This window comes from Drosophila novamexicana, unplaced genomic scaffold (genome assembly GCF_003285875.2).
Source record: "Drosophila novamexicana strain 15010-1031.04,08,12 unplaced genomic scaffold, DnovRS2.1 tig00000387-arrow-pilon, whole genome shotgun sequence".
Lineage (NCBI taxonomy): Eukaryota > Metazoa > Arthropoda > Insecta > Diptera > Drosophilidae > Drosophila > Drosophila novamexicana.
The window spans coordinates 822,288-849,354 of NW_020824800.1; the positions used below are offsets into that span (position 1 = coordinate 822,288).

At 39.7% G+C, this 27,067-nt stretch overlaps 3 protein-coding genes across 9 annotated transcripts in view; 2 read left to right on the plus strand and 1 right to left on the minus strand.

The window, feature by feature from the left end:
- The window catches only part of LOC115759683 (calcium/calmodulin-dependent 3',5'-cyclic nucleotide phosphodiesterase 1), a 57,027-nt gene that overhangs the window by 22,195 nt on the left and 7,765 nt on the right, over window positions 1-27,067 (plus strand). For 2 of the 7 annotated variants that reach the window (XM_030700664.1, XM_030700667.1), the window contains exons 2-6: window positions 4,226-4,477; window positions 5,946-6,486; window positions 17,425-17,538; window positions 17,992-18,054; window positions 19,527-19,985. In XM_030700664.1, the coding sequence (XP_030556524.1) occupies window positions 4,226-4,477; window positions 5,946-6,486; window positions 17,425-17,538; window positions 17,992-18,054; window positions 19,527-19,985 (1,429 nt within the window). The remainder of the gene's footprint in view (window positions 1-4,225; window positions 4,478-5,945; window positions 6,487-17,424; window positions 17,539-17,991; window positions 18,055-19,526; window positions 19,986-27,067) is intronic. The other 5 variants (XM_030700669.1, XM_030700670.1, XM_030700671.1 and 2 more) reach the window with 3 other exon arrangements.
- LOC115759690 (thrombin inhibitor rhodniin-like) lies at window positions 1,666-2,003 on the minus strand. Its single transcript, XM_030700683.1, has one exon. The coding sequence runs from the start codon at window positions 1,967-1,969 to the stop codon at window positions 1,751-1,753; it is 219 nt and encodes a 72-aa protein (XP_030556543.1). The 5' UTR covers window positions 1,970-2,003; the 3' UTR covers window positions 1,666-1,750.
- On the plus strand, window positions 20,683-22,433 carry LOC115759687 (polycomb protein esc). The gene is made up of 4 exons (XM_030700680.1): window positions 20,683-20,889; window positions 20,958-21,091; window positions 21,147-21,318; window positions 21,387-22,433. Exons 1-4 carry the CDS (start codon window positions 20,827-20,829, stop codon window positions 22,296-22,298), a joined length of 1,281 nt encoding a protein of 426 aa, XP_030556540.1. The 5' UTR covers window positions 20,683-20,826; the 3' UTR covers window positions 22,299-22,433.

Genomic DNA, 27,067 nt, shown 5'->3' on the forward strand with positions numbered 1-27,067 from the left:
TGGCCGACTTGACAAGTGTATTGCAGCAGAAAAATTACGGACCTATGGAATGCTTCGTGATGACATCTTTAAAACTGTGAGACCAGTTCGCATAAGAACAGATAGACGGGCGAATGGACATCATCTTGGCTGTTAGTTCTGATCAAGAATATATAATTTTTGGGCTCAAAGATGTCTTCTTCTATGCGTTATATATGTCTTGGCAATATTATAATACCCTCTACATAGGTTTAACCATTTCAATGTATATAATTAGAGATACTTTGCTAAATGATGACCGAAAGATCAAAATAAATAGTATTAGGATTTCAAATTTAAGACATTAATTTTTTGCCACCTGTTGAGCATTTTTCACTACGCTCGTCAGCCCTGCTATAATATTATTATTTGATTTGGTTCTACATTTTTTTATCACATATGAATAGCAGCTAAACACTTGGGTAAATAAATCCAAAGGCAATACATTTACAATTTGCAATGTTGGTTTTTTCATTTATTTCATCAATTTTATGAATCTTCGACATATTTAGTGCACATGGAAGGTTGCAGCTAGTTATTACTATCGCAGGCAAAGATTAGATAAGAGACACTTTATCCTTAGACAATTATCCGCGGTAAGGATGTCAAGGGTTAGGAAACGCTTAAAAATCTTAATCGAGAAGCGAAAATAATATACCAAATTCGAAAAGAGAACTTGGTAATTCTAAACTAAATCTGATTTAAACTAACATTTAACAATCAACAACTTCTTAAGCAACTAACTTTAAGCATAAAGAAATCTTAAATCAATTGATAAAGTTGTATTTAAGAAAATTTACACAGCTCTGCAATAAAATAAGTGCTCGCAGTTCCTTAGGCAAGCCAAAGATAAAATTTGAATTTTGCTCAGCCCTTAACAAGGTCCTGTTTTAATTAAAGACAAGCTGCGACGCTTCGTAATTTTAATGACGCAATCCAGCAGGCAACGAATATGGTGGATGACATTGTTGCTTCCCCAGAGCTGCTTCTTGGTTTCTGGACTGGGTCACCCAATCTAATAGGCAGACAGCGATGAGAGCTAGGACCACCCAAAGGAGCGTTAGTTTCGACAAATCGTTTAATATTCTTGATGTAGCGCCATTGAATGTCTGAGCAGGTGTAAAAATAAACGTATGTCAAGTGAAACCAAATTACCATATAATGGGAAAAACTAAATGGCTTGTCCGTAGACATTTATTTTTAAACTCTTCATATATAGACTATTTACTAGAGGATATCTTCTAGCTCGAAGACATTTGTAATCATAGATGTTATATGGTGTGACTAAGCTTTCCACTACGGAATTATAATTTACATCCTGGCTTGACTGGGTATATCCACAACCACTTGGCTATAAATGCTGAATGTGAATATAAATTAACAATCGAAATAATCACAGATGCCTGATTACGCTCTTTAAAATAACCTTTTCACAAAGTCACAATATCTGCTAATCGATCGAACGAAGAACTTCTCATTTTTATGAAATGTAAGCTTGGCCTATGTATATAAACTCCATGCCCAGTTTGTTGAAATTTATGCTGCAACTCACCCAGCCCTGGCATAAAAATGTTATTATCAGTGGAATAAGTTGTGCGAACAATTGATTAAACAAAACTTAGCAAAATCAACAAGTAACACGTGTCCAGTTTGCAATACTCGTAAAAATGTTTATTTCTGTTGAAGCTTCAGTAAAATTAGCATAATCCCAAATCCGATATGGTTAAAGACACTAGCAGGGTCCACTTCTGGCCTGACCCAGAGAGCGCCCTTGACGAGTGGCACGCTTAGCGGCACAGCGCAGCTCACAGGGATTGGGGTAGGTGGTGCCATCGGTGCCACAGACCTGCTCCAAATTGCGGGGACAGGCACAGAACTCCTCCTGATCGGCGGCAGCGGTGAGCGCGAACAAGGCCAACAGGCAGAGGGCGATAAGAGCGAGGAAACGCATGATGATTAGAGCTGGGCGACTGGTTAGACAAGACTGAAGTTTCACACAGTCGCTGGCATTGTTTTATATATTCGAATAGATAACAACTCAGCAAGCTGGCTGCCGTAAAGCCGTTTGCCTGAGCAATCCAACGTCAATAATTAGCTGTACAATAATTCTAAAAAAACAAATCCAAACGAAATAAGCATATGCAACAAATTGTCGTGACATTTGACACCTTTCAATTGTAAACTAAAAATAAACGATTGTCAATTGATTCAATTGAATAATCTGTTCAGCTTAGCGTATGCGCAATATGCCAACAATAATCTTCTAGAAGTGCCTGCCCTTGCCAAGAGCTTTTCTGAACACAATTCTGTAGCAGCTGTTGGCTTACGTGAATATGGTCCTAGCTGCTTATAAAGGCGTTCAAGTCAAAGGATTGCCGACCCCAATCCAAATGGGGACAGCACAAGAAAATATATCAAAATAAGTATTGTTACCTTAAAAAAACAAAAATGCAAAATATCTATACACATTAAACATAGTCATTAGTTTGCCTGATTGTAACAAGAAATTTAAGTAAGAAACCGTACTCTATTCGACTAGGAGACCCCCAAACAGATACATATATTTAATTTAAAATGCATACGAATATATGTTCATCATATGTAATAAGTATGCACATCCATACCAATTCATTCATACATCATTCCCGAAAATTCACGCTTCAATTTATCGAGCTGGTATCCAGAAAACGATACACTATATCTGTGTCTACTATTCGAGAAGCTACATGTCCCATTTGATAACTTAAGATCCGTCAAGCTAAGAAGTATCCCAAAAAATAAACAGGATTTCGACTTGCATTGATTGAAACTTGCCAAGCTATCGATCATTTGCAATAAACTCGATTACAAACTATGAAAATATTTCCCTAGCTCTTTTAGGTTTTTGAGTTCGTCGCATTCATAGAACAGACTAAACAGAGGGACGTGAATAGATCGACTCGGTTGATTAAGAATTTGTATATTCAATGTGGTCGGGTGTGCTTCGTTGCACAGATCCATTATAGCCTACTTACCCTTTTTCAATGGATTCCGAACATAAGTATAATCGATATACATATATTTTGATAATTATAATCAGTAAATAGAAAGTAATGAGTCATTAAAAAAAACAAATAAAATAATTTGTAAATAACTAAAACAAGTGGAACTGATAAGCAGTAGATATATATTAAACTGCACTGAAATGGCTGGAAAAGAATAAAAACTTGTAGAATATACAAATATTTATAATTATAATTATTATTAGATGAAATCTTATCACAAACGAAAACGCGAGAAAAAAAAGGCATGCCAATGCTTGCGAATTGTGAAATACTCAATATATTCCGATTTCTCTTAAGATAAGTTTCATGTTGATCAAACAGCGAGAATTAATTATTTTAAAGCTTATTTTTAGCTCATATTTAATGTCAAGGTGTACAGCGTATAAAGTATATCTGACCTCTAATACAAAGTATCTTCATGCAAAACCAGCTATGGACGACAATTAAATAATCCAAATAAAATAACATTTTCAAATAAAAAATTAACAATAATCTAGAGTCGGTGGCAAAAGTCTGTGATGATATAACCGGAAGGTTCTTGAAATAGCCCGACAGATAACCTGTTAACTTGAGGTGTTTGCACCTTGTTGTTTTGTGGTCGTTGCGACTCGAGCCGGACAGCTTGAAATTTAGTTAAACAAGTCACTAAAGAATTTAATCATGCATTTAATACCAAAATACCAATTATCGTGCCTTACCAACTGGACTTATACATCATTTAATCGCAACAAATTGTATACTCATTCCTAAAAGGAACTTAGAATGTTTGTTGGCTGGTTACAGGGTAGCTCCCAGTCGTGCACTTTACTTGATATGCTAAAATTTATTGTATTCAACCCATGCCATAAACTCAGCTGCACACACATAGTCATAATTTTGCAGTATTATCCTAACACAAGGCTTATACAATAGCGCATACCCTTTTATACCTTCGGGCTGAGCGACCCAAGTTCGCACCCAAAAAAAAAGGGCTTATTTATGTAAGACGCAGCCAAAGGCCTTTGGGCACTCTCGAATGTGTGTACATGTGAAGAGGGCTATTTTGGGACCTGTTGAAAGGCAGCTCGTATACTAACACATAAGCGAAAGAAATATAAGAGAAGAAAAACATTTTCTAAAGACATTTTGCATATACATATATATATTTTTTTCGATGCTTACAGTTGCCAGCACGCCGGAGACTCTGCCAAGTAAACGTGAAGAGAGCAACGCCGGCCCAGGTGGCAGCAACAGCAGTGCGGGTGGCAGCGGTGGCAGCAGCGGCATTGGAGCTGCGGCAAGCGGTGCTGTTGGTGGTGCAGCTTCGACGGCAGGCGGTGCCACTGAGCCAAATAACGGCGAACAGAGCCCCACAATCTGTGAGCTGGGCAGCAGCGGCGGCGGCGCCAATGCGGCAATAAATGGTCAAGTGGCAAGTAAGTAAACATTTTTCATAACAGGACACGGGTTGAAGCAGGGGCGTGGCCACTGTTGACCGGAGGTCAAGATTTTCATTTCTAGTGAAGGCGAGTGCATTGCTGCATAATTCAAAACCATCAGCTGCAAGCAGAACCCTTATAGACTTGGCCTTAAAGCTCGCCCCCTACTATCCCTGCTCAGTTTCGCCCTCTCACCTGGTCGGGACTGGGCAACATTTTGGGTACAGTTTGTGTAGCTTTTGATTTTTGGCTTGCTGAACTCATTAAAAACGTGAAGAGTGGCTAGTAAAAGTAACATAAAACATTTCGCCAGCCCCAAACGCTAAAGTTAAGTTCTCAGACCTGAAACTGGAGCCGCGATAAGCAGACACAACAAGAACAGCTCCTGAAACGATACCGTTAAGCAGAGGAATCTCGGGTGTAACATAAATTTAAGTGCTGCATAAAAGCGAGTTTTATGTGAGTGGAAGCAGCTACTGCTTCAGCTGAAGGAGCTGGAGGTGGTTATCCCTAGCTCGTTTTGCCGGCGGCGCTTGCACTGCCAAAATAAATGGAATGCAGTTAACAGTCCTTGGTGTTGTTCTTCTTCTACTTGGTGTCCTTGTCTTTGCCGGTTGCCAAGTTCGCCTCAGGAGCTCAGACACTCAGGCTTCTCCCTTTGTTTTGCCCATTCTTATGGCTGTTATTCTCAACGCTCAACGCTTAGCAAATAGATAAATCTTTTGCAATTTACTCGCGCGCAGCTTAGCATTCACTTCGATTTGCTTTTGCCAGTTAAAGGATGTGCGAGGACGTGCCAGTAGCAGGAGCAGCCAACTCCGACTCGCTCGTTTAGAGGTTACATTTGCGCTTCGGGTTTAACTAAATGAAAAATCGTATGCCACAATGGCTTAAAGCCATTCTATAAATTGTTAAGTTATTCTAAAGCAATTGGCAATGAGTGTGTGTCATTAGAAATACGATTTGAATATTTATTCATATTCGTTTCATATGTAAGTAGATATTGCATCTGCATCAATATTCAAATCATTGCAGACATGTTGGTCTACCAACTAGTCTCTCAGCGAATTTTTTTTTGCAGTCTGTACAAATCATAATATTCGTAATATTCTTCTTAAAAATATTATTTTCATTAGTCCTATTCTTTTTGTTATTATTACAATTATTAGGCAAATTTTTTCAGCTTTATTTTGGACTATTCTATATTCAACTTAAATCTAATGTAGCACTGGCTAAATAAGTTTCCGTAGTTTCTGTTTACACCCATTTGTCCCGCCTTTTGAATTTGTTTTTCCATTCAATTCAAATTTAGGTTCAACTGATTGTTGAGCTTGGGCAAACTAAATTTATTTTATGCTTCAGTAAATCGAAGTGTGTTTTGTTCAAGTGTCAACACATTTAGATAAAAGCAGTCTTACCCATCTCACACTACTCACCGTGTTATGTTTGTTGCTGTTTTTTGCAGAACACGGCTCACTTACTATTGTACGGCGCTCGAATAGTCGCAAGAGCTTCTCACAGGCCGACGCACAGTATCAATCGATCGCCTCGCCCTCGGCGGCCAGCATTAGCTTCTTCCAGACACCGCTTAGTGAGCCACTCGCGGAGCGCCTTGGTAGTGCTAGGGGCAGCAACGGAACCGCTTCGTCTACGGCCGCTGACAAACGCGCGTTGGATAGTCGCACTGAGAGCACGTCGAGGGGTCCGAACTCTGTCGGCAAAATGCAGCCCTCGTCGCCAAATCAAACGAATTTCGTAACCGATACGCCGCACATACCGTCGTCAACCGAGCGACCCACCTACGACCTCAGGATAAGTCGCGATACCATCGATTATCCGAATTCCATAAGCGCCGGTCCAGTTGGTTCAATATTCAATCCACTTGTCGAGCAATCGTCGCAGCGATCGATAGAAACGGGCTCAAATATGTCGGTCGCCGATGCATGGGAAACGGAAACTTTGCCACCTGTCGATACGCCAGATGCTCTCAACAAGGCAGCTGTCAGGTGAGTTCATAAATGCATACATACATACATATATTCTAATCTTAGCTATTTCAATCAATACCACGCGTCTGTCTGTCTGATCCACCGTATATAAAAACCGAACCAATCAAATGCCTAATTCTGTCAGCTAAGAACATAAATAGAAAATAAATATAGTTAACATGTTCTATTCTTGAACTATAAGGAATTAGGTGTCGTCTAGAAGTACTCATTAACTTATGCAAGCTAAGACGGGTTCTTCGTCAATCTCTTGGTTGAGTCAAAGGTTACGGAAAATAAATTTCAAACTTTTGAAAGTACTCCTTCTGGGTGAAAAATGGAGTCTAAAAGTTGTATGATCCAAAGCTTAATTTTTGTACAATCGATTTTGAAGCTTACATAGTAAAAGAAAACTTAAAACTTATTTTCAAATATAGATTGAGAAGAGTTCTAGGAGAGTCAGGTCTAAAATAATAATATATATAATAATAATAAAAGCGTGAATAGTAATTATCTTAGGTAAAGTTTATAGAAAGTACTATAACCACACGCTAACCGCAGATACGACTCCTTACCTCGCATTTGAAAATTAAATAATTGTATGTTTGATAGCCAGAAACTCTGGCACAGCGTATAACAAGTAAGAGGTTCTTGTCGGGAGCTCCCGACTAGGGGATACCCTGAACCCTCTTTTTCCAACATCGAGTGCATATATTTATTCTATTTTAGAAACTATAGTCAAGTTTGGTGACTCTAGTTCTTATTATTTACCAAAATTGCCCAAAAAAACAGGATATTGATATCGATTCTTATCGATTGCTTGTAAACGGAGTAAGTTATCGATTATCGGAAACCAACTCGATCTGCGCGGGAACTAGGAGCACCTACATCTAAAATTTCAGTCTCTAGCTCTTATATGTTCTGAGATTCTTGCGTTCATACATACGGACGGACGGACGGACAGACAGACAGACATACGGACATGGCTAGATCTACTCAGCTATTTATGCTGATCAAGAATATATATACTTTATGGGGTCGGAGTTGCTTTCTTCTGCCTGTTACATACATTTGGCTTTCGCACAAATACAATATACCCTTATACCCATTTTTAATGGGTTCAGGGTGTAAAAAGCCAAACTTCGTGAAAATCGGATGAGATTTGGCCTAGTTATGGGGGTGGTAAATTTTGACCCATGTCTATATACGAATCTTGGGGTAAGATTTGGACATGAATTTCGACTAAAAAATCGGTGTTCAGATTTGAATGCCAGATTAATCTTAAGGGAAAACCATGAAGAAAAAGCCAAACTTCATGAAAATCGAATGAGATTTGACCAAGTTATGGGGGTGGTAAATTTTGACCCATGTCTATATACGAATCTTGGGGTAAGATTTGGACATGAATTTCGACTAAAAAATCGGTGTTCAGATTTGAATGCCAGATTAATCTAGAGGGAAAATCATGAACAAAAAGCCAAACTTCGTGAAAATCGGATGAGATTTGACCGAGTTATGGGGGTGGTAATTTTTGACCCATGTCTATATACGAATCTTGGGGTAAGATTTGGACATGAATTTCGACCAAAAAATCGGTATCGAGATTTGAATGCCAGATTAATCTAGAGGGAAAACCATGAAGAAAAAGCCAAACTTCGTGAAATTCGGATGATATTACCTAGTTATGGGGGTGGTAAATTTTGACAAATGTCTATATACGAATCTTGGGGTAAGATTTGGACATGAATTTCGACTAAAAAATCGGTGTTCAGATTTGAATGCCAGATTATTCCAGAGGGAAAACTATGAAGAAAAAGCCAAACTTCGTGAAATTCGGATGATATTTGACCTAGCTATGGGGGTGGTAAATTTTGACAAATGTCTATATGCGAATCTTGGGGTAAGATTTGGACATGAATTTCGACCAAAAAATCGGTATCGAGATTTGAATGCCCGATTAATCTAGAGGGAAAACCATGAAGAAAAAGCCAAACTTCGTGAAAATCGGATGAGATTTGACCGAGTTATGGGGTTGTTAAATTTTGATCCATGTCTATATACGAATCTTGGGGTAAGATTTGGACATGAATTTCGACCAAAAAATCGGTATCGAGATTTGAATACCCGATTAATCTAGAGGGAAAACCATGAAGAAAAAGCCAAACTTCGTGAAAATCGGATGAGATTTGACCGAGTTATGGGGGTGGTAAATTTTGACCCATGTCTATATACGAATCTTGGGGTAAGATTTGGACATGAATTTCGACTAAAAAATCGGTGTTCAGATTTGAATGCCAGATTATTCTAGAGGGAAAACCTTGAACAAAAAGCCAAACTTCGTGAAAATCGGATGAGATTTGACCTAGTTATAGGGGTGGTAATTTTTGACCCATGTCTATATACGAATCTTGGGGTAAGATTTGGACATGAATTTCGACCAAAAAATAGGTGTTCAGATTTGAATGCCAGATTAATCTAGAGGGAAAACCATGAAGAAAAAGCCAAACTTCGTGAAAATCGGATGAGATTGACCGAGTTATGGGGGTGGTAAATTTTGCCCATGTCTATATACGAATCTTGGGGTAAGATTTGCACATGAATTTCGACTAAAAAATCGGTGTTCAGATTTGAATGCCAGATTAATCTAGAGGGAAAACCATGAACAAAAAGCCAAACTTCGTGAAAATCGGATGAGATTTGACCTAGTTATAGGGGTGGTAATTTTTGACCCATGTCTATATACGAATCTTGGGGTAAGATTTGGACATGAATTTCGACTAAAAAATCGGTGTTCAGATTTGAATGCCAGATTATTCTAGAGGGAAAACCTTGAACAAAAAGCCAAACTTCGTGAAAATCGGATGAGATTTGACCTAGTTATAGGGGTGGTAATTTTTGACCCATGTCTATATACGAATCTTGGGGTAAGATTTGGACATGAATTTCGACCAAAAAATAGGTGTTCAGATTTGAATGCCAGATTAATCTAGAGGGAAAACCATGAAGAAAAAGCCAAACTTCGTGAAAATCGGATGAGATTGACCGAGTTATGGGGGTGGTAAATTTTGCCCATGTCTATATACGAATCTTGGGGTAAGATTTGCACATGAATTTCGACTAAAAAATCGGTGTTCAGATTTGAATGCCAGATTAATCTAGAGGGAAAACCTTGAACAAAAAGCCAAACTTCGTGAAAATCGGATGAGATTTGACCTAGTTATAGGGGTGGTAATTTTTGACCCATGTCTATATACGAATCTTGGGGTAAGATTTGGACATGAATTTCGACTAAAAAATCGGTGTTCAGATTTGAATGCCAGATTATTCTAGAGGGAAAACCTTGAACAAAAAGCCAAACTTCGTGAAAATCGGATGAGATTTGACCTAGTTATAGGGGTGGTAATTTTTGACCCATGTCTATATACGAATCTTGGGGTAAGATTTGGACATGAATTTCGACCAAAAAATAGGTGTTCAGATTTGAATGCCAGATTAATCTAGAGAGAAAACCATGAAGAAAAAGCCAAACTTCGTGAAAATCGGATGAGATTGACCGAGTTATGGGGGTGGTAAATTTTGCCCATCTCTATATACGAATCTTGGGGTAAGATTTGCACATGAATTTCGACTAAAAAATCGGTGTTCAGATTTGAATGCCAGATTAATCTAGAGGGAAAACCATGAACAAAAAGCCAAACTTCGTGAAAATCGGATGAGATTTGACCTAGTTATAGGGGTGGTAATTTTTGACCCATGTCTATATACGAATCTTGGGGTAAGATTTGGACATGAATTTCGACCAAAAAATAGGTGTTCAGATTTGAATGCCAGATTAATCTAGAGGGAAAACCATGAAGAAAAAGCCAAACTTCGTGAAAATCGGATGAGATTTGACCTAGTTATGGGGGTGGTAAATTTTGACCCATGTCTATATACGAATCTTGGGGTAAGATTTGGACATAAATTTCGACTAAAAAATCGGTGTTCAGATTTGAATGCCAGATTATTCTAGAGGGAAAACCATGAAGAAAAAGCCAAACTTCGTGAAAATCGAATGAGATTTGACCGAGATATGGGAGTGGTAAATTTTAATCCATGTGGTAAATTTTGCCCATGTCTATATACGAATCTTGGGGTAAGATTTGGACATGAATTTCGACTAAAAAATCGGTGTTCAGATTTGAATGCCAGATTAATCTAGAGGGAAAACCATGAAAAAAACGCCAAACTTCGTGAAAATCGGATGAGCTTTGACCTAGTTATGGGGTTGTTAAATTTTGATCCATGTCTATATACGAATCTTGGGGTAAGATTTGGACATGAATTTCGACTAAAAAATCGGTGTTCATATTTGAATGCCAGATTAATCTAGAGGGAAAACCATGAAGAAAAAGCCAAACTTCGTGAAAATCGGATGAGATTTGACCTAGTTATGGGGGTGGTAAATTTTGACCCATGTCTATATACGAATCTTGAAGTAAGATTTGGACATGAATTTCGAACAAAAAATCGGTATCGAGATTTGAATGCCCGATTAATCTAGAGGGAAAACCATGAAGAAAAAGCCAAACTTCGTGAAAATCGGATGAGATTTGACCAAGTTATGGGGTTGTTAAATTTTGATCCATGTCTATATACGAATCTTGGGGTAAGATTTGGACATAAATTTCGACTAAAAAATCGGTGTTCAGATTTGAATGCCAGATTATTCTAGAGGGAAAACCATGAAGAAAAAGCCAAACTTCGTGAAAATCGAATGAGATTTGACCGAGACATGGGAGTGGTAAATTTTAATCCATGTGGTAAATTTTGCCCATGTCTATATACGAATCTTGGGGTAAGATTTGGACATGAATTTCGACTAAAAAATCGGTGTTCAGATTTGAATGCCAGATTATTCTAGAGGGAAAACCATGAAGAAAACGCCAAACTTCGTGAAAATCGGATGAGATTTGACCTAGTTATGGGGCTGTTAAATTTTGATCCATGTCTATATACGAATCTTGGGGTAAGATTTGGACATGAATTTCGACTAAAAAATCGGTGTTCATATTTGAATGCCAGATAAATCTAGAGGGAAAACCATGAAGAAAAAGCCAAACTTCGTGAAAATCGGATGAGATTTGACCTAGTTATGGGGGTGGTAAATTTTGACCGATGTCTATATACGAATCTTGAAGTAAGATTTGGACATGAATTTCGAACAAAAAATCGGTATCGAGATTTGAATGCCCGATTAATCTAGAGGGAAAACCATGAAGAAAAAGCCAAACTTCGTGAAAATCGGATGAGATTTGACCAAGTTATGGGGTTGTTAAATTTTGATCCATGTCTATATACGAATCTTGGGGTAAGATTTGGACATGAATTTCGACTAAAAAATCGGTGTTCATGTTTGAATGCCAGATTAATCTAGAGGGAAAACCATGAAGAAAAAGCCAAACTTCGTGAAAATCGGATGAGATTTGACCGAGTTATGGGGGTTTTAAATTTTGACCCATGTCTATATACGAATCTTGGGGTAAGATTTGGACATGAATTTCGACCAAAAAATCGGTATCGAGATTTGAATGCCAGATTAATCTAGAAGGAAAACCATGAAGAAAAAGCCAAACTTCGTGAAAATCGGATGAGATTTGACCTAGTTATGGGGGTGTTAAATTTTGACCCATGTCTATATACGAATCTTGGGGTAAGATTTGGACATGAATTTCGACCAAAAAATCGGTATCGAGATTTGAATGCCAGATTAATCTAGAGTGAAAACCATGAAGAAAATTCCAAACTTCGTGAAAATCGGTTGAGATTTGACCTAGTTATGGGGGTGGTAAATTTTGACCCATGTCTATATACGAATCTTGGGGTAAGATTTGGACATGAATTTCGAACAAAAAATCGGTATCGAGATTTGAATGCCAGATTAATCTAGAGTGAAAACCATGAAGAAAAATCCAAACTTCGTGAAAATCGGTTGAGATTTGACCGAGTTATGGGGGTGGTAAATTTTGACCCATGTCTATATACGAATCTTGGGGTAAGATTTGGACATGAATTTCGAACAAAAAATCGGTATCGAGATTTGAATGCCCGATTAATCTAGAGGGAAAACCATGAAGAAAAAGCCAAACTTCGTGAAAATCGGATGAGATTTGACCAAGTTATGGGGTTGTTAAATTTTGATCCATGTCTATATACGAATCTTGGGGTAAGATTTGGATATGAATTTCGACTAAAAAATCGGTGTTCATGTTTGAATGCCAGATTAATCTAGAGGGAAAACCATGAAGAAAAAGCCAAACTTCGTGAAAATCGGATGAGATTTGACCGAGTTATGGGGGTTTTAAATTTTGACCCATGTCTATATACGAATCTTGGGGTAAGATTTGGACATGAATTTCGACCAAAAAATCGGTATCGAGATTTGAATGCCAGATTAATCTAGAGGGAAAACCATGAAGAAAAAGCCAAACTTCGTGAAAATCGGATGAGATTTGACCTAGTTATGGGGGTGTTAAATTTTGACCCATGTCTATATACGAATCTTGGGGTAACATTTGGACATGAATTTCGACCAAAAAATCGGTATCGAGATTTGAATGCCAGATTAATCTAGAGTGAAAACCATGAATCCAAACTTCGTGAAAATCGGTTGAGATTTGACCTAGTTATGGGGGTGGTAAATTTTGACCCATGTCTATATACGAATCTTGGGGTAAGATTTGCACATGAATTTCGACTAAAAAATCTGTGTTCAGATTTGAATGCCAGATTAATCTAGAGGGAAACCCATGAACAAAAAGCCAAACTTCGTGAAAATCGGATGAGATTTGACCTAGTTATAGGGGTGGTAAATTTTGACCCATGTCTATATACGAATCTTGGGGTAAGATTTACACATGAATTTCGACCAAAAAATAGGTGTTCAGATTTGAATGCCAGATTATTCTAGAGGGAAAACCATGAAGAAAACGCCAAACTTCGTGAAAATCGGATGAGATTTGAATTTTGACCCATGTCTATACGAATCTTGGGGTAAGATTTGGACATGAATTTCGAACAAAAAATCGGTATCGAGATTTGAATGCCCGATTAATCTAGAGGGAAAGCCATGAAGAAAAAGATAAACTTCGTGAAAATCGGATGAGATTTGACCTAGTTATGGGGGTGTTAAATTTTGACCCATGTCTATATACGAATCTTGGGGTAAGATTTGGACAAGAATTTCGACTAAAAATCGGTGTTCAGATTTTAATGCCAGATTAATCTAGAGGGAAAACCATGAAGAAAAAGCCAAACTTCGTGAAAATCGGATGAGATTTGACCGAGTTATGGGGGTGGTAAATTTTGCCCATGTCTATATACGAATCTTGGGGTAAGATTTGCACATGAATTTCGACTAAAAAATCGGTGTTCAGATTTGAATGCCAGATTAATCTAGAGGGAAAACCATGAAGAAAAAGCCAAACTTCGTGAAAATCGGATGAGATTTGACCTAGTTATGGGGGTGGTAAATTTTGACCCATGTCTATATACGAATCTTGGGGTAAGATTTGGACATGAATTTCGACCAAAAAATCGGTGTTCAGATTTGAATGCCAGATTATTCTAGAGGGAAAACCATGAAGAAAACGCCAAACTTCGTGAAAATCGGATGAGATTTGAATTTTGACCCATGTCTATATACGAATCTTGGGGTAAGATTTGGACATGAATTTCGAACAAAAAATCGGTATCGAGATTTGAATGCCAGATTATTCTAGAGGGAAAACCATGAAGAAAACGCCAAACTTCGTGAAAATCGGATGAGATTTGAATTTTGACCCATGTCTATATACGAATCTTGGGGTAAGATTTGGACATGAATTTCGAACAAAAAATCGGTATCGAGATTTGAATGCCCGATTAATCTAGAGGGAAAGCCATGAAGAAAAAGATAAACTTCGTGAAAATCGGATGAGATTTGACCTAGTTATGGGGGTGTTAAATTTTGACCCATGTCTATATACGAATCTTGGGGTAAGATTTGGACATGAATTTCGACTAAAAATCGGTGTTCAGATTTTAATGCCAGATTAATCTAGAGGGAAAACCATGAAGAAAAAGCCAAACTTCGTGAAAATCGGATGAGATTTGACCGAGTTATGGGGGTGGTAAATTTTGCCCATGTCTATATACGAATCTTGGGGTAAGATTTGCACATGAATTTCGACTAAAAAATCGGTGTTCAGAGTTGAATGCCAGATTATTCTAGAGGGAAACCCATGAAGAAAACGCCAAACTTCGTGAAAATCGGATGAGATTTGACCTAGTTATGGGGGTGGTAAATTTTGACCCATGTCTATATACGAATCTTGAAGTAAGATTTGGACATGAAGTTCGAACAAAAAATCGGTATCGAGATTTGAATGCCAGATTAATCTAGAGGGAAAACCATGAAGAAAAAGCCAAACTTCGTGAAAATCGGATGAGATTTGACCGAGTTATGGGGCTTTTAAATTTTGACCCATGTCTATATACGAATCTTGGGGTAAGATTTGGACATGAATTTCGACCAAAAAATCGGTATCGAGATTTGAATGCCAGATTAATCTAGAGGGAAAACCATGAAGAAAAAGCCAAACTTCGTGAAAATCGGATGAGATTTGACCTAGTTATGGGGGTGTTAAATTTTGACCCATGTCTATATACGAATCTTGGGGTAAGATTTGGACATGAATTTCGACTAAAAAATCGGTGTTCAGATTTGAATGCCAGATTATTCTAGAGGGAAAACCATGAAGAAAAAGCCAAACTTCGTGAAAATCGGATGAGATTTGACCTAGTTATGGGGGTGGTAAATTTTGACCCATGTCTATATGCGAATCTTGGGGTAAGATTTGGACATAAATTTCGACTAAAAAATCGGTGTTCAGATTTGAATGCCAGATTAATCTAGAGGGAAAACCATGAACAAAAAGCCAAACTTCGTGAAAATCGGATGAGATTTGACCTAGTTATAGGGGTGGTAATTTTTGACCCATGTCTATATACGAATCTTGGGGTAAGATTTGGACATGAATTTCGACCAAAAAATAGGTGTTCAGATTTGAATGCCAGATTAATCTAGAGAGAAAACCATGAAGAAAAAGCCAAACTTCGTGAAAATCGGATGAGATTGACCGAGTTATGGGGGTGGTAAATTTTGCCCATGTCTATATACGAATCTTGGGGTAAGATTTGCACATGAATTTCGACTAAAAATCGGTGTTCAGATTTGAATGCCAGATTAATCTAGAGGGAAAACCATGAACAAAAAGCCAAACTTCGTGAAAATCGGATGAGATTTGACCTAGTTATAGGGGTGGTAATTTTTGACCCATGTCTATATACGAATCTTGGGGTAAGATTTGGACATGAATTTCGACCAAAAAATAGGTGTTCAGATTTGAATGCCAGATTAATCTAGAGGGAAAACCATGAAGAAAAAGCCAAACTTCGTGAAAATCGGATGAGATTGACCGAGTTATGGGGGTGGTAAATTTTGCCCATGTCTATATACGAATCTTGGGGTAAGATTTGCACATGAATTTCGACTAAAAAATCGGTGTTCAGAGTTGTATGCCAGATTATTCTAGAGGGAAACCCATGAAGAAAACGCCAAACTTCGTGAAAATCGGATGAGATTTGACCTAGTTATGGGGTGGTAAATTTTGACCCATGTCTATATACGAATCTTGAAGTAAGATTTGGACATGAAGTTCGAACAAAAAATCGGTATCGAGATTTGAATGCCCGATTAATCTAGAGGGAAAACCATGAAGAAAAAGCCAAACTTCTTGAAAATCGGATGAGATTTGACCAAGTTATGGGGTTGTTAAATTTTGATCCATGTCTATATACGAATCTTGGGGTAAGATTTGGACATGAATTTCGACTAAAAAATCGGTGTTCATATTTGAATGCCCGATTAATCTAGAGGGAAAACCATGAAGAAAAAGCCAAACTTCGTGAAAATCGGATGAGATTTGACCGAGTTATGGGGCTTTTAAATTTTGACCCATGTCTATATACGAATCTTGGGGTAAGATTTGGACATGAATTTCGACCAAAAAATCGGTATCGAGATTTGAATGCCAGATTAATCTAGAGGGAAAACCATGAAGAAAAAGCCAAACTTCGTGAAAATCGGATGAGATTTGACCTAGTTATGGGGGTGGTAAATTTTGACCCATGTCTATATACGAATCTTGGGGTAAGATTTGGACATGAATTTCGACTAAAAAATCGGTGTTCAGATTTGAATGCCAGATTAATCTAGAGGGAAAACCATGAAGTAAAATCCTATATCATATATATACATATATTCTATTTTAGAAGCTATATGTCAAGTTTGGTGACTCTTGTTCTTATTATTTACCTAAATTGCCCAAAAAACAGGATATTGATATCGATTTTTATCGATTGCTTGGAAACGGAGTAAGTTATCGATTACCGGTCGATCTGCGCGGGAACTAGGAGCATCTACATCTAAAATTTCAGTCTCTAGCTCTTATAGGTTCTGAGATCCTTTGGCTCATACATACGGACGGACGGACCAGACGGACGGACGGATGGACAGACAGACGGACATGGCTAGATCGACTCAGCTATTTATGCTGATCAAGAATATATATACTTTATGGGGTCGGAGTTGCTTCCTTCTGCCTGTTACATACATTAGGCTTTCGCACAAATACAATATACCCTTATACCCATTTTTAATGGGTTCAGGGTATAAAAAGTATGCAACACAATTATAATGCGTTGTAAATGTCCTAATGTATTCTATACTAATTGAAACATCTACTATTACCGGTCGTTGCAATAATATTAACACAGATATATAGATATATAGATAGATAGATGTTTTAACAGTTAGTATCTTTTGTTAATTCGCAACAATCCCAAAGCAAATGGTAATCGTTTTTTCACCCTTTGCAGAATACGCAGTCTGCTGCGACGCATGGATCATGAGGCTGTCGCCTACGAGGATATGCAGCGGAATCTGCATTATGCCGCGCGTGTCCTGGAGGCAGTTTTCATAGACGAGTCAAGGTAGGTGAATGTATTATGTGTGTGTGTGTGTGTTGTTTTTGTACAGGACTTGAAGCTGTTTGCACTATTTTCTAACCAAAATCTAACCACGAACTGGCCAATAAATTGCTGGCGCTTTCGAGGATCGTACAAGCTATTGGTTCAGGCTTTAGCGTATTAGTAGGTTTCTTCGCATAGTGCTGCATAGCTCGAACCTTAAGATAATTGAATTTCCATTCGGATTGCACACAAAGGCAAGCTTCAAACCAGTTTCATGAATTGTGTATTCCATCGGAGCTGTTTACATACATCTACATACTATATACATTTATCATTACAAACTATCTATCACATACTTAGCTAACGACAAATTCTGTTTTTTTTTTTTTCTATTGTTTTTCCGTTAACAACTTTCACACTGTTTATATATATATATACTTTTTTCTTTTTATATATGTGTTTGTGTTTGAGCAGAAGCCCCACATCAGGTAAAAGTAAATTGGGGCGGATTGCGTCTTCATCCGTTGAGAGCGAAGAGTAAGTCTTTATAGAGCAAACTTCAAAATTGGTTTGTCGTTAACTTTGTTCATTTTTTAACTCTCTCTCCCCCCTCTTAACCCCAACGCGCGCTCATATCAATTAACTACTAACAACTATTCTATTCATATCATTCCACTCTCTCTCTCTGTATCTATCTTATTCCTTAACGCTCTTGTTAACTCTTTAACTTTCTGTCTCTCATACGTTGTAGTGCTATTTTCGGTTCTAATGTCAGTTAAACTGAATACTCTACAATTATTGCCTTGTTTTACAGAATCGCAGCAAAGTTTATCATCGCCATTTCATTATGGTCTCATCTATCTCATACTATACACAAAATAAGTGTCATTCAATACAGAGAACGCGTGTATTTTAGCTAGTCTAGTCCAATTTACTACAATATGTTATATACTACTGCGAATCGTGTGATATTCAAATGCAATCAGCACCGTATTATTGAAGAACTGTCTCACGCTCTCTCTCTCTCTCTCACTCTCTCATTCTCTCTCTCTCTTTCAAATTCAACATAGTTAACTCTCGGTGTATTTTTTATTGATGTCTCTACCTAGTCTCTTTTTGAAGAGTTGGTTCTCTCGTGTTCGCCAGATGACATCTGTCTTCGAATCATCTGGCTTTACATATCTTTACTCGTTACTCGCTAAACATAACTCGTTACTGTACGCTTGCTATAAAACCAAAAATCTCTACGAATTATGTACTTTTTGGAAAAGTTTTCCCATACCTTTTTACATATGTATTATTTTTAAGCCCGAAAAGAGCATATTGTTGCGCACACTGCATTATTATTTACCACAGAAGGCCAAACTTTCAATTAAAAAAGCCCAAATTCGCAATGCGCCTGCCACTCGCAGTGCACATTTATTATGGGCTCCGGGCTCCATTCTGCAGATACATTGTGTCTGGTTGCATTCGCTATAAATTATTCACAACATCATGACACGATTGTTCGATTTACATAACCAAGTGTGGGCGGCACACATGGCTGGGTTAACAGCAAACAAAGTTTCGCTCTCAACTCGCCCCGACAACACTTTTTGCCAGCATTGACCCTAACGACTTATCCAACACTGTTTGCTTGTCGACGAGTGTTTGTGTGCGTCGTGTGCTATTCGTAGCTTTGCTCAACTAATCCACTCGCTTTAATTGACTTTAACCCCAGCAAAATAAATAAAAAAAGAAAAAAAAACAACAAAAAAATACAATAAAACAAAAACTTTCAACTGATGTTCTATTTATTTTTCTTTCTATTGCCAACCATATTTTGAAAATTCACATAAAATCATGAAAATAAAAATTATAAAAATTATAAATTAACACGAATATGCCAAACAACGAACCGTACCATAATTTGTTGTCTGTACCGGTTCGCTTTTACTCACTGCCAACTGCTGTGCAAAAAAACACTTGACCACAATCCTCCGACCAAACTACGCTCCGGCCCCAAACAGCGAGGCTGCCAGCAAGAGCTGCAATGCCGACTGCAAGAATCTCAACAACAACAACAAAAACAGCAGCTGCAGCCTGCACCCAGCGGCGGCGGAGGAGCCAACGCCGTCGGCAACTGACTCCGACAATCAGACGAGTAACGAGAGCCGCACAAAAGACGTTCTACTGGCTCCGCCGGCAGCATCTGAGACGCAGGACTTGGTGGTGGCCAAAACGCTTGAAACTGTTGCCGAATCCGTGCAAGAGGAGCAAACGCCAGCGGACACAGCAACAACAGCGACGACAACGATGACGACGACGACGACAACAACAACAACAACAGACCCAAATGATGCAACAGGTGGCGCTGCCGCGGGTCAAAGTGTTTCCAGCAGTAGCAGTTGCAGTAATAAAGCGACCGTTCAGCGACAAAGACGCCTGCGCACACCAGTCTGGGCGAGATCAATGTCGACGAATAAAACGTACTTGCAAATGGTTTATACTGCATAAGATTAGCGTAATTTTGTATGCGTTTTCAGTTATTGTACAATATTTGACGTTTAAGTTGCCTTTTACGTTGTTACGTTACGTTAACCAACACAGATACAACAACAACAAAAATTAGAAAACTCTCTGTCTCTGTCTGTCTTTCTCAACTATATCCAACTTCTGTCTGTATACTCCTTGATAAATTGTCTGCGTTTCCTTTCTACTGCTGTATATATTGACTTGATCCTGTCCCTTAATATACACATATCACTTTAACTTTGTAAATAAATATGAAACCTCTTTTTGTACATCCATTTTATTCCCCCTTTCTACGCTCTCTGTAATACCTTGACCCTTTGTGTTGCATTTTGTACACTCTTAAATAAGTAAATACATACATTTGGTACATGCATATTTGTAAATGTTTTCTTCACAGTTAATATTATGGCATGTGATTGTCCTCTCCATATTTGTTCAATGTTTTCATAAAACTAATAATTGTTCAATTGGCTTGCGCATGCGTAAACTAAGTTCGCGCGTTTTTTATCGAGTAAGGTATCGAAATTAATTTGGTTGGCTATATTTTAGTTTCCACGCGATGTTTATACTATCGACATGTAGAGCGCGACTATCGATATTGCTGTTGATGTTGATTAACAGCGCACTGTTATACAATATACCAGCACTATACCGATCGCGTGGTGGCAACGCTGCGCGTGTATCTTGCCGCCAAAAGTGTGGAAAAACACTTGTGTTGTTGCTCAAATTGCTTACAAACAAGCTTAATTGTTTATTGTCATTTGGCTGTGTGTACCGAGCGTGTGTTAAAGTGTCATGAGCAGCGAAAAAGTGAAAAACGACAACGAGCCAGATGACTCGGCGGACGATTCGTGCGGCGTAAGTTGAAAATGCAAATCGCAGCAGTATTTAATAGCAACAATTTCCGCACACCGCAACACATACAGGACGAATCGGCTAGCTTTACCACAAATAGCACCACATCACGAAGCAAATCGCCGGCCTCCAGCACTCGCAGCAAACGACGCGGCCGGCGCAGCCACAAATCAAAGACAAAAAGCGGCGCAGCCTACAAATACGAGTAAGTTGCACTTCAAAGAAATTATGGCTCAAGTTGATGCAACATCTACTTCAAGCACACATGTAAAGGAGAACCACGGCGCCAACATATTTGGCGTGTCGTTCAACACGTTGCTGGGCAAGGATGAACCGCAGGTGTTTGCCACAGCGGGCAGCAATCGTTGCACCGTTTACGAGTGTCCACGCAAGGGCGGCCTCACGCTGCTGCACTGCTATGCAGATCCGGATGTAAGTAGCAGTCATTTGCCCGAAACTAGACGTGCTGTATCACTGCCCAAATTTCACATTAATGCCAGCCCGATGAGGTCTTTTACACCTGCGCCTGGTCATACGACTTGAAAACGTCTGCGCCGCTGCTTGCCGCCGCTGGCTACCGCGGGGTCATACGCGTCATTGACATTGAGCAGAACGAGGCGGTGGGAAACTATATTGGTCATGGCCAGGCGATCAACGAACTCAAATTTCATCCGCACAAGCTGCAGCTGCTACTCTCCGGTAGCAAGGATCATGCCATACGCTTGTGGAACATACAGACGCACGTCTGCATAGCAATCTTTGGCGGTGTTGAGGGTCACCGGGATGAGGTGCTTTCCATTGATTTCAATATGCGCGGCGATCGCATTGTCAGCAGCGGCATGGATCATTCACTCAAGCTATGGTGCCTTAATACCCAGGAATTTCAACACAAGATTGAGCTGTCACAAACGTTTAGCCAAGAGAAATCGACGCTGCCCTTTCCCACGATTACTAAGCACTTTCCGGACTTTTCGACGCGTGATATACATCGCAATTATGTGGACTGTGTGCAGTGGTTCGGCAATTTTGTGCTTTCCAAGTCTTGCGAGAATGCCATCGTCTGCTGGAAGCCGGGCCAACTGCATCAGAGCTTTGAGCAGCTAAAGCCCAGTGATTCCTCCTGCACCATTATCGCCGAGTTCGAATACGATGAATGTGAGATATGGTTTGTGCGGTTCGGCTTCAATCCCTGGCAAAAGGTCATCGCTTTGGGCAATCAGCAGGGCAAGGTCTATGTCTGGGAAATGGATCCCAGTGATCCGGAAGGCGCCCACATGACAACGCTGCATAATTTGCGCAGCGTCGCCACCGTGCGTCAGATTGCCTTTTCGCGGGATGCCAGCGTGTTGGTCTATGTGTGCGATGATGCGACCGTCTGGCGCTGGAATCGGCGACATGCAGCCGCACTTTAGGAACCGCATTCATAGCTACAGACACACCACAACCAAAACTCACGTGGCCAAAATCCAGGCACAACATGAATATTTGTGCCTAGTTCCTAGTATTTACTTGTTAGTTCTTTCCTCAAATAAACCAATTATCTTATGCTAGGTTTTCTAAATTCAAGATTATTTATTTTAAGCTCTTATAACTCCTCCCACATACGACTCGTTCCTAACATTACCATTGATATCACTTAAGTATAGCATTGCAATCGCGAACATAACGTAAATCTCCATTACACGTGACCTTTCCCTAGTAAGTAGTCAGCCAGGTAATTGAAAACGCAGTCAACTGCATCCACCGATATCCGGAGAGGCAGGGCAAACGCAACCAACGCCATTTGCCGCTGACTGCAAAACATAATTAGTGTGTTGGGGCGGCGCTCGGAATCTGTCCCCAGTTGGCCATTTTCTAAACGGGTCGCGGGTCGCGGGACGCGGGTCGCAGAGCAAACGGTGGCTCGACAAACGAGCTGCAATTGACCGCCATTTATATGCGTTGCTGCACTTGTGGAGCAGCGCTGCAGCGCAAGAGATGATGGAAATAAATACGACGAAATTGAAACTGCCAACAAGGACTCGAGTCGGTTGAACCAGGCAAGAGCCTTAACAGCTCCCATTGGACCCATTACGCAGCAAAGTCCCACAACGAGCCTTATGCTCTTGCAGCAAAGAGAACATGGATTTTAAATGATTCCTGAAAAAGCCAAACTATATATTCGATAAGCTTGTCATTTAAATACTGCTGCAAGAGTATAAAACGCGTCGGCGAGACAAGTCTTTATTTACCCATTGTCTTTTTGCATCTCCTTTGTTCAACGTTCGTTGCCAGCACAGTGGTGACATTGTTGGTGTGCCGTTTGACATCCTGCCAAGCGTCAGCCACTGTCCAGCCCGTGCTCGGCATTTGGATGTGAGTAATTGGCGGCACATTTGGCTGCCATGGGTATTCTGTTGTCAATTGAGTTTTAGCCTTGACACGCGAAGTCAGCGCCTGGTCGGGATTGCCCGACTAATCCCAGACATTTACCACTATTCTTTTTAATTGGTTGCCGGAGAGAGCTTATCCCTTACCACAGATCGTCTGGCGGTGCGTCGTTGCCATTTGTCATTTGTCTCGTAACGTTTACAGTTGATTTCATTGTTGATTGTTTGTCGTTGATTTCGTTGTTGTTGTTGTTTTCATTTAGATGCAACTCATCCACCCCGTCTTTACCGTCCTCCACTGATACCGTTTGTCGCAGCAGCTCCACGCATGTGCTCCGCTATGCCCGACATAGCATAATCAGCATCAACGATAGCAGCAACAGTAAACGAACCATACGCTTGCGGTTTGTCCTCACTCTCTCTCTTTCTCTCTCTCTCTCTTTGCCTCACTCAATCTCCTTCTAGCGGGGTCTGTGTTATTTTGTTGCTGCACTCGCAAAAAAAACCATACAATTACCCGCAACAGCACCGCAATAGAGCACCGCAATGATTTGTGTCTTTCAACTCTCTCGCACTCTATTATTACTAAGCACTTGTCAGCCAAAAATTAATCAAGCTACCGCCGCAGGACACGTCACTTGTGGGGCATCTCCTCTAACTAGAAAACCGTATTTAACATGTGCGGATGACACCAAAAATTAGTTTAGCATGTCATTTGGCGGCGCGGTCGAAGCGCCGACGTTGCCACCGGGCTCAAAAGTCTTCGTCTTCGTTTAACGGCATTCCCTAAGCCGCTGGCGGTAAGAGTAGGCCTAATGCTCCGTTAGCTGTTAAAAGCGAAACATACCCATTTGCAAAATATGACAATAGAGGGACAAATTGTCAGCATGGCTGCCACGTGGTGAAAATGTGCCAAAATTGGTCATTTATTTTACTGTGAATCTCCTTAATGCAAGGATTTGCATTACATCTTAACATTTTGAGCATATATTAAAACACTTGAGTGTCCTTTTCCGAATTACAATGAGTTTACGATATCTTGTAATATTAAAATAACCGCACTTTTTCTTAAAATTTGGTACATTTGCTTGTAGTATCTGTTGTGAGAGTCCAAAAAGTACAATGCCTAATAAAACAATATTGGCCTTTTTAATAACTAAATGATAGCGTAAATTGGTAGACATTCGATTATCCTGTGATATGTGTGATTGTGATTTTCCAATCATTGCCACTTCCAGTTATTTTTTGTTATTTGTTGAACATTGCACTGTTCTTTACAAAAGAGTGCTGCCACCCATCTACAGTAATGTCCCAAAAAGTGTTCCACCTTCCAAATTGGCTTATCAAAGAGTTTGCTGACGCAACTATTCGCATTGTTTAATTATGATAAAAAAATAATAAAATACACTAAAAAGAAATCACAATTTTTTATAAAATCTCACATAGATATAAAATTGTGCCCCAATATGTCTATATGTATGTTTGTGTGCGGCCGAGGCCTCTTATTGTTGCCGTCGATATCAATTGTACAAAATTCACAAATTAAATGCCATTTGCGGCTTCATTCATGCCGATAAGGTGGAAATCATTTTAATGTGTTTTCAGTTTTTGGGTTCACGCATTCGCAGACGCGCGTGAAAAATGTAAAAAGTGAACAAATACGCGCATTTCCAATAAATCATAATTAAAAGAAAATTTTTGCCGTCATGCTGCAGCGACCAAAACCAAAAAAGTAATTGCAAAGTCATAAATTCAAATTACGTTGATTTAACAAGTATACAACACACACACACACACACACACGCACTCATTAAATATGCCAATTAATAATACATTGTGGCATTCCACCTGCAGATCGAATTGCAGGCAATAATAAAACGCAAACAAATTTCCAATAGGCCAGAGAGTGTGAAGCCCAGACCTCCATAAAAACAAGTTCAAAAAATTAGGTCAAACTGGGAAGGGACAACACAATTTGAAGGTCGCTATATGTAGCCAAAACGTTGTATACAATCGTTACCGTTAGCAAATTGTGTGTAGAGCAGCATTTATATGGACAGCGGGTCGCAGTCATCAATCATCTTTCGCGTGAAGCATTAGTCCAGTAGACGGGGCAATACGACTAAGTGACCCAATAGGAATAGGAGCAACAAAAATGCCAACTCAAGCAAACACCCGACTGCGAAAACCGGAGAAATATTGCACGGAGCGGCCTCTGTCTTTCTGGCAAACAAAAGGAAAATCAATAATAAATGATGTTAACTGCCAATTTTTGCCACACACAAGACAGCAGTGAAATAGGCGCATTCAATTGCAAGGTCCTTTCAGTTAATGTCCTTTGGCAATAGCAATACAATAGCCGGAGAACAACAGAACGGCGAAGACGCACTTTAATCAGTCTGGCCGTAGGCGTACTAATGCGAGGGTTGCCAGATCAATTATGGCATAACGGTAAACCTAGCGCTAGTTGATATTTCAGTTGAGTCTTTGGGAAACTACACCTAGAAGCACAAAGGCACCTGAAGTATAGCTATACTTTTAAATTACTCAACAAACAGTTTCTAAATATCTGAAGCAACGCTCTCGCAGCTTAACGGGATTTACAATCGAATGATTCCACACACGCAATGTGCGTGTTCCTGGCTACGCACAGCTCCTCTGCCAAATGGACCACTCAGTGAGGCTCTGTTCAGTTTTCGATGCTGCCAAACAAAAAATCATTGACAGAAAACAATGCTGCCAATTTGGCAGCAATTTCCCGTGCACGGCGGCGATGACAACAGCGTCGACGACAGAATGCTTCGGGGCACGGACGGCACAGGAAATTGCACGCATAACTATTAAGTGGCATACTTTTGGGGTGGCCGCATTATCATTGGTCGTCGGCTCCATTGTCGGTTTGCCCTCAAATGAGCCTTAAAATCAAGCTCAAGCGTTTGGGGCCACAAAATGCTTGGCTAGGCAGGCGCCCAAATGGCTTAAAGCCGTAAATTGTTGGCATTCAGTTTACGTAAAAAAGTTGTGTCTTAGAAATATTTGTTTTACAAACGAAAGAGCTGTTCTCTTACACCAACTGTTCCAAGAAATATTGTTGAAAATTATTCACTGATCCAGCGAAACGAAGCTATCATCACTTAGATTACCTTACACAAGGATGCGAGCAGGCCAAATGCTTAAGAGTCTTTAAATAACAAGCTTACAAAGAATGCAACACCTGTTGCCCAACTCTCGGGGCGTTGTCTAACGGAGGCTAGCGTGATTTCTAACTGCATGCAAATTCGCCCATAACCGATGGAAACAAACGGTACGCACGCAATTCGCCGCAGTTTGAGGGGCGAAATTAAATGCTGCATAGCTGTAAGGCTATGAAATGCAATTGGAGAAATAAACAAAAGCGCTAAAGACATGTGAAACGGCACTTGGAATGGGAATAAAACCGTTTATAACGCTTGGCAGAGCTACCTTGAATGCTGACCTCCGACCCCGAGCAAGTGTCGAGTGCCGTTACGTCTTGCTCGTGCGGAGTCCGCCATCTTGAGATTCGCGCTAGCATGCAAAGTCATTAAACACAATGAAGCAAACGCCAGGCGGGGCTCAGAAAGGAAGTTTCTAGCTGGAAAGGCTTTGTGCTCGTGATGTTGTCGTGTTTATCAGCCAGCCAGGATATGGCCATTGTTGTTGTTGTTGTTATTGTTGCTGCTGATGCCTTTTAGCATTTTGTGTAATTGTTTTGTAAAAATAAGTTGTAAACGAAATAGACGAGAGACTGTTTGTGCACAATAGTTGCAAAGTTGCCTGCGGTCTCCTTAGCT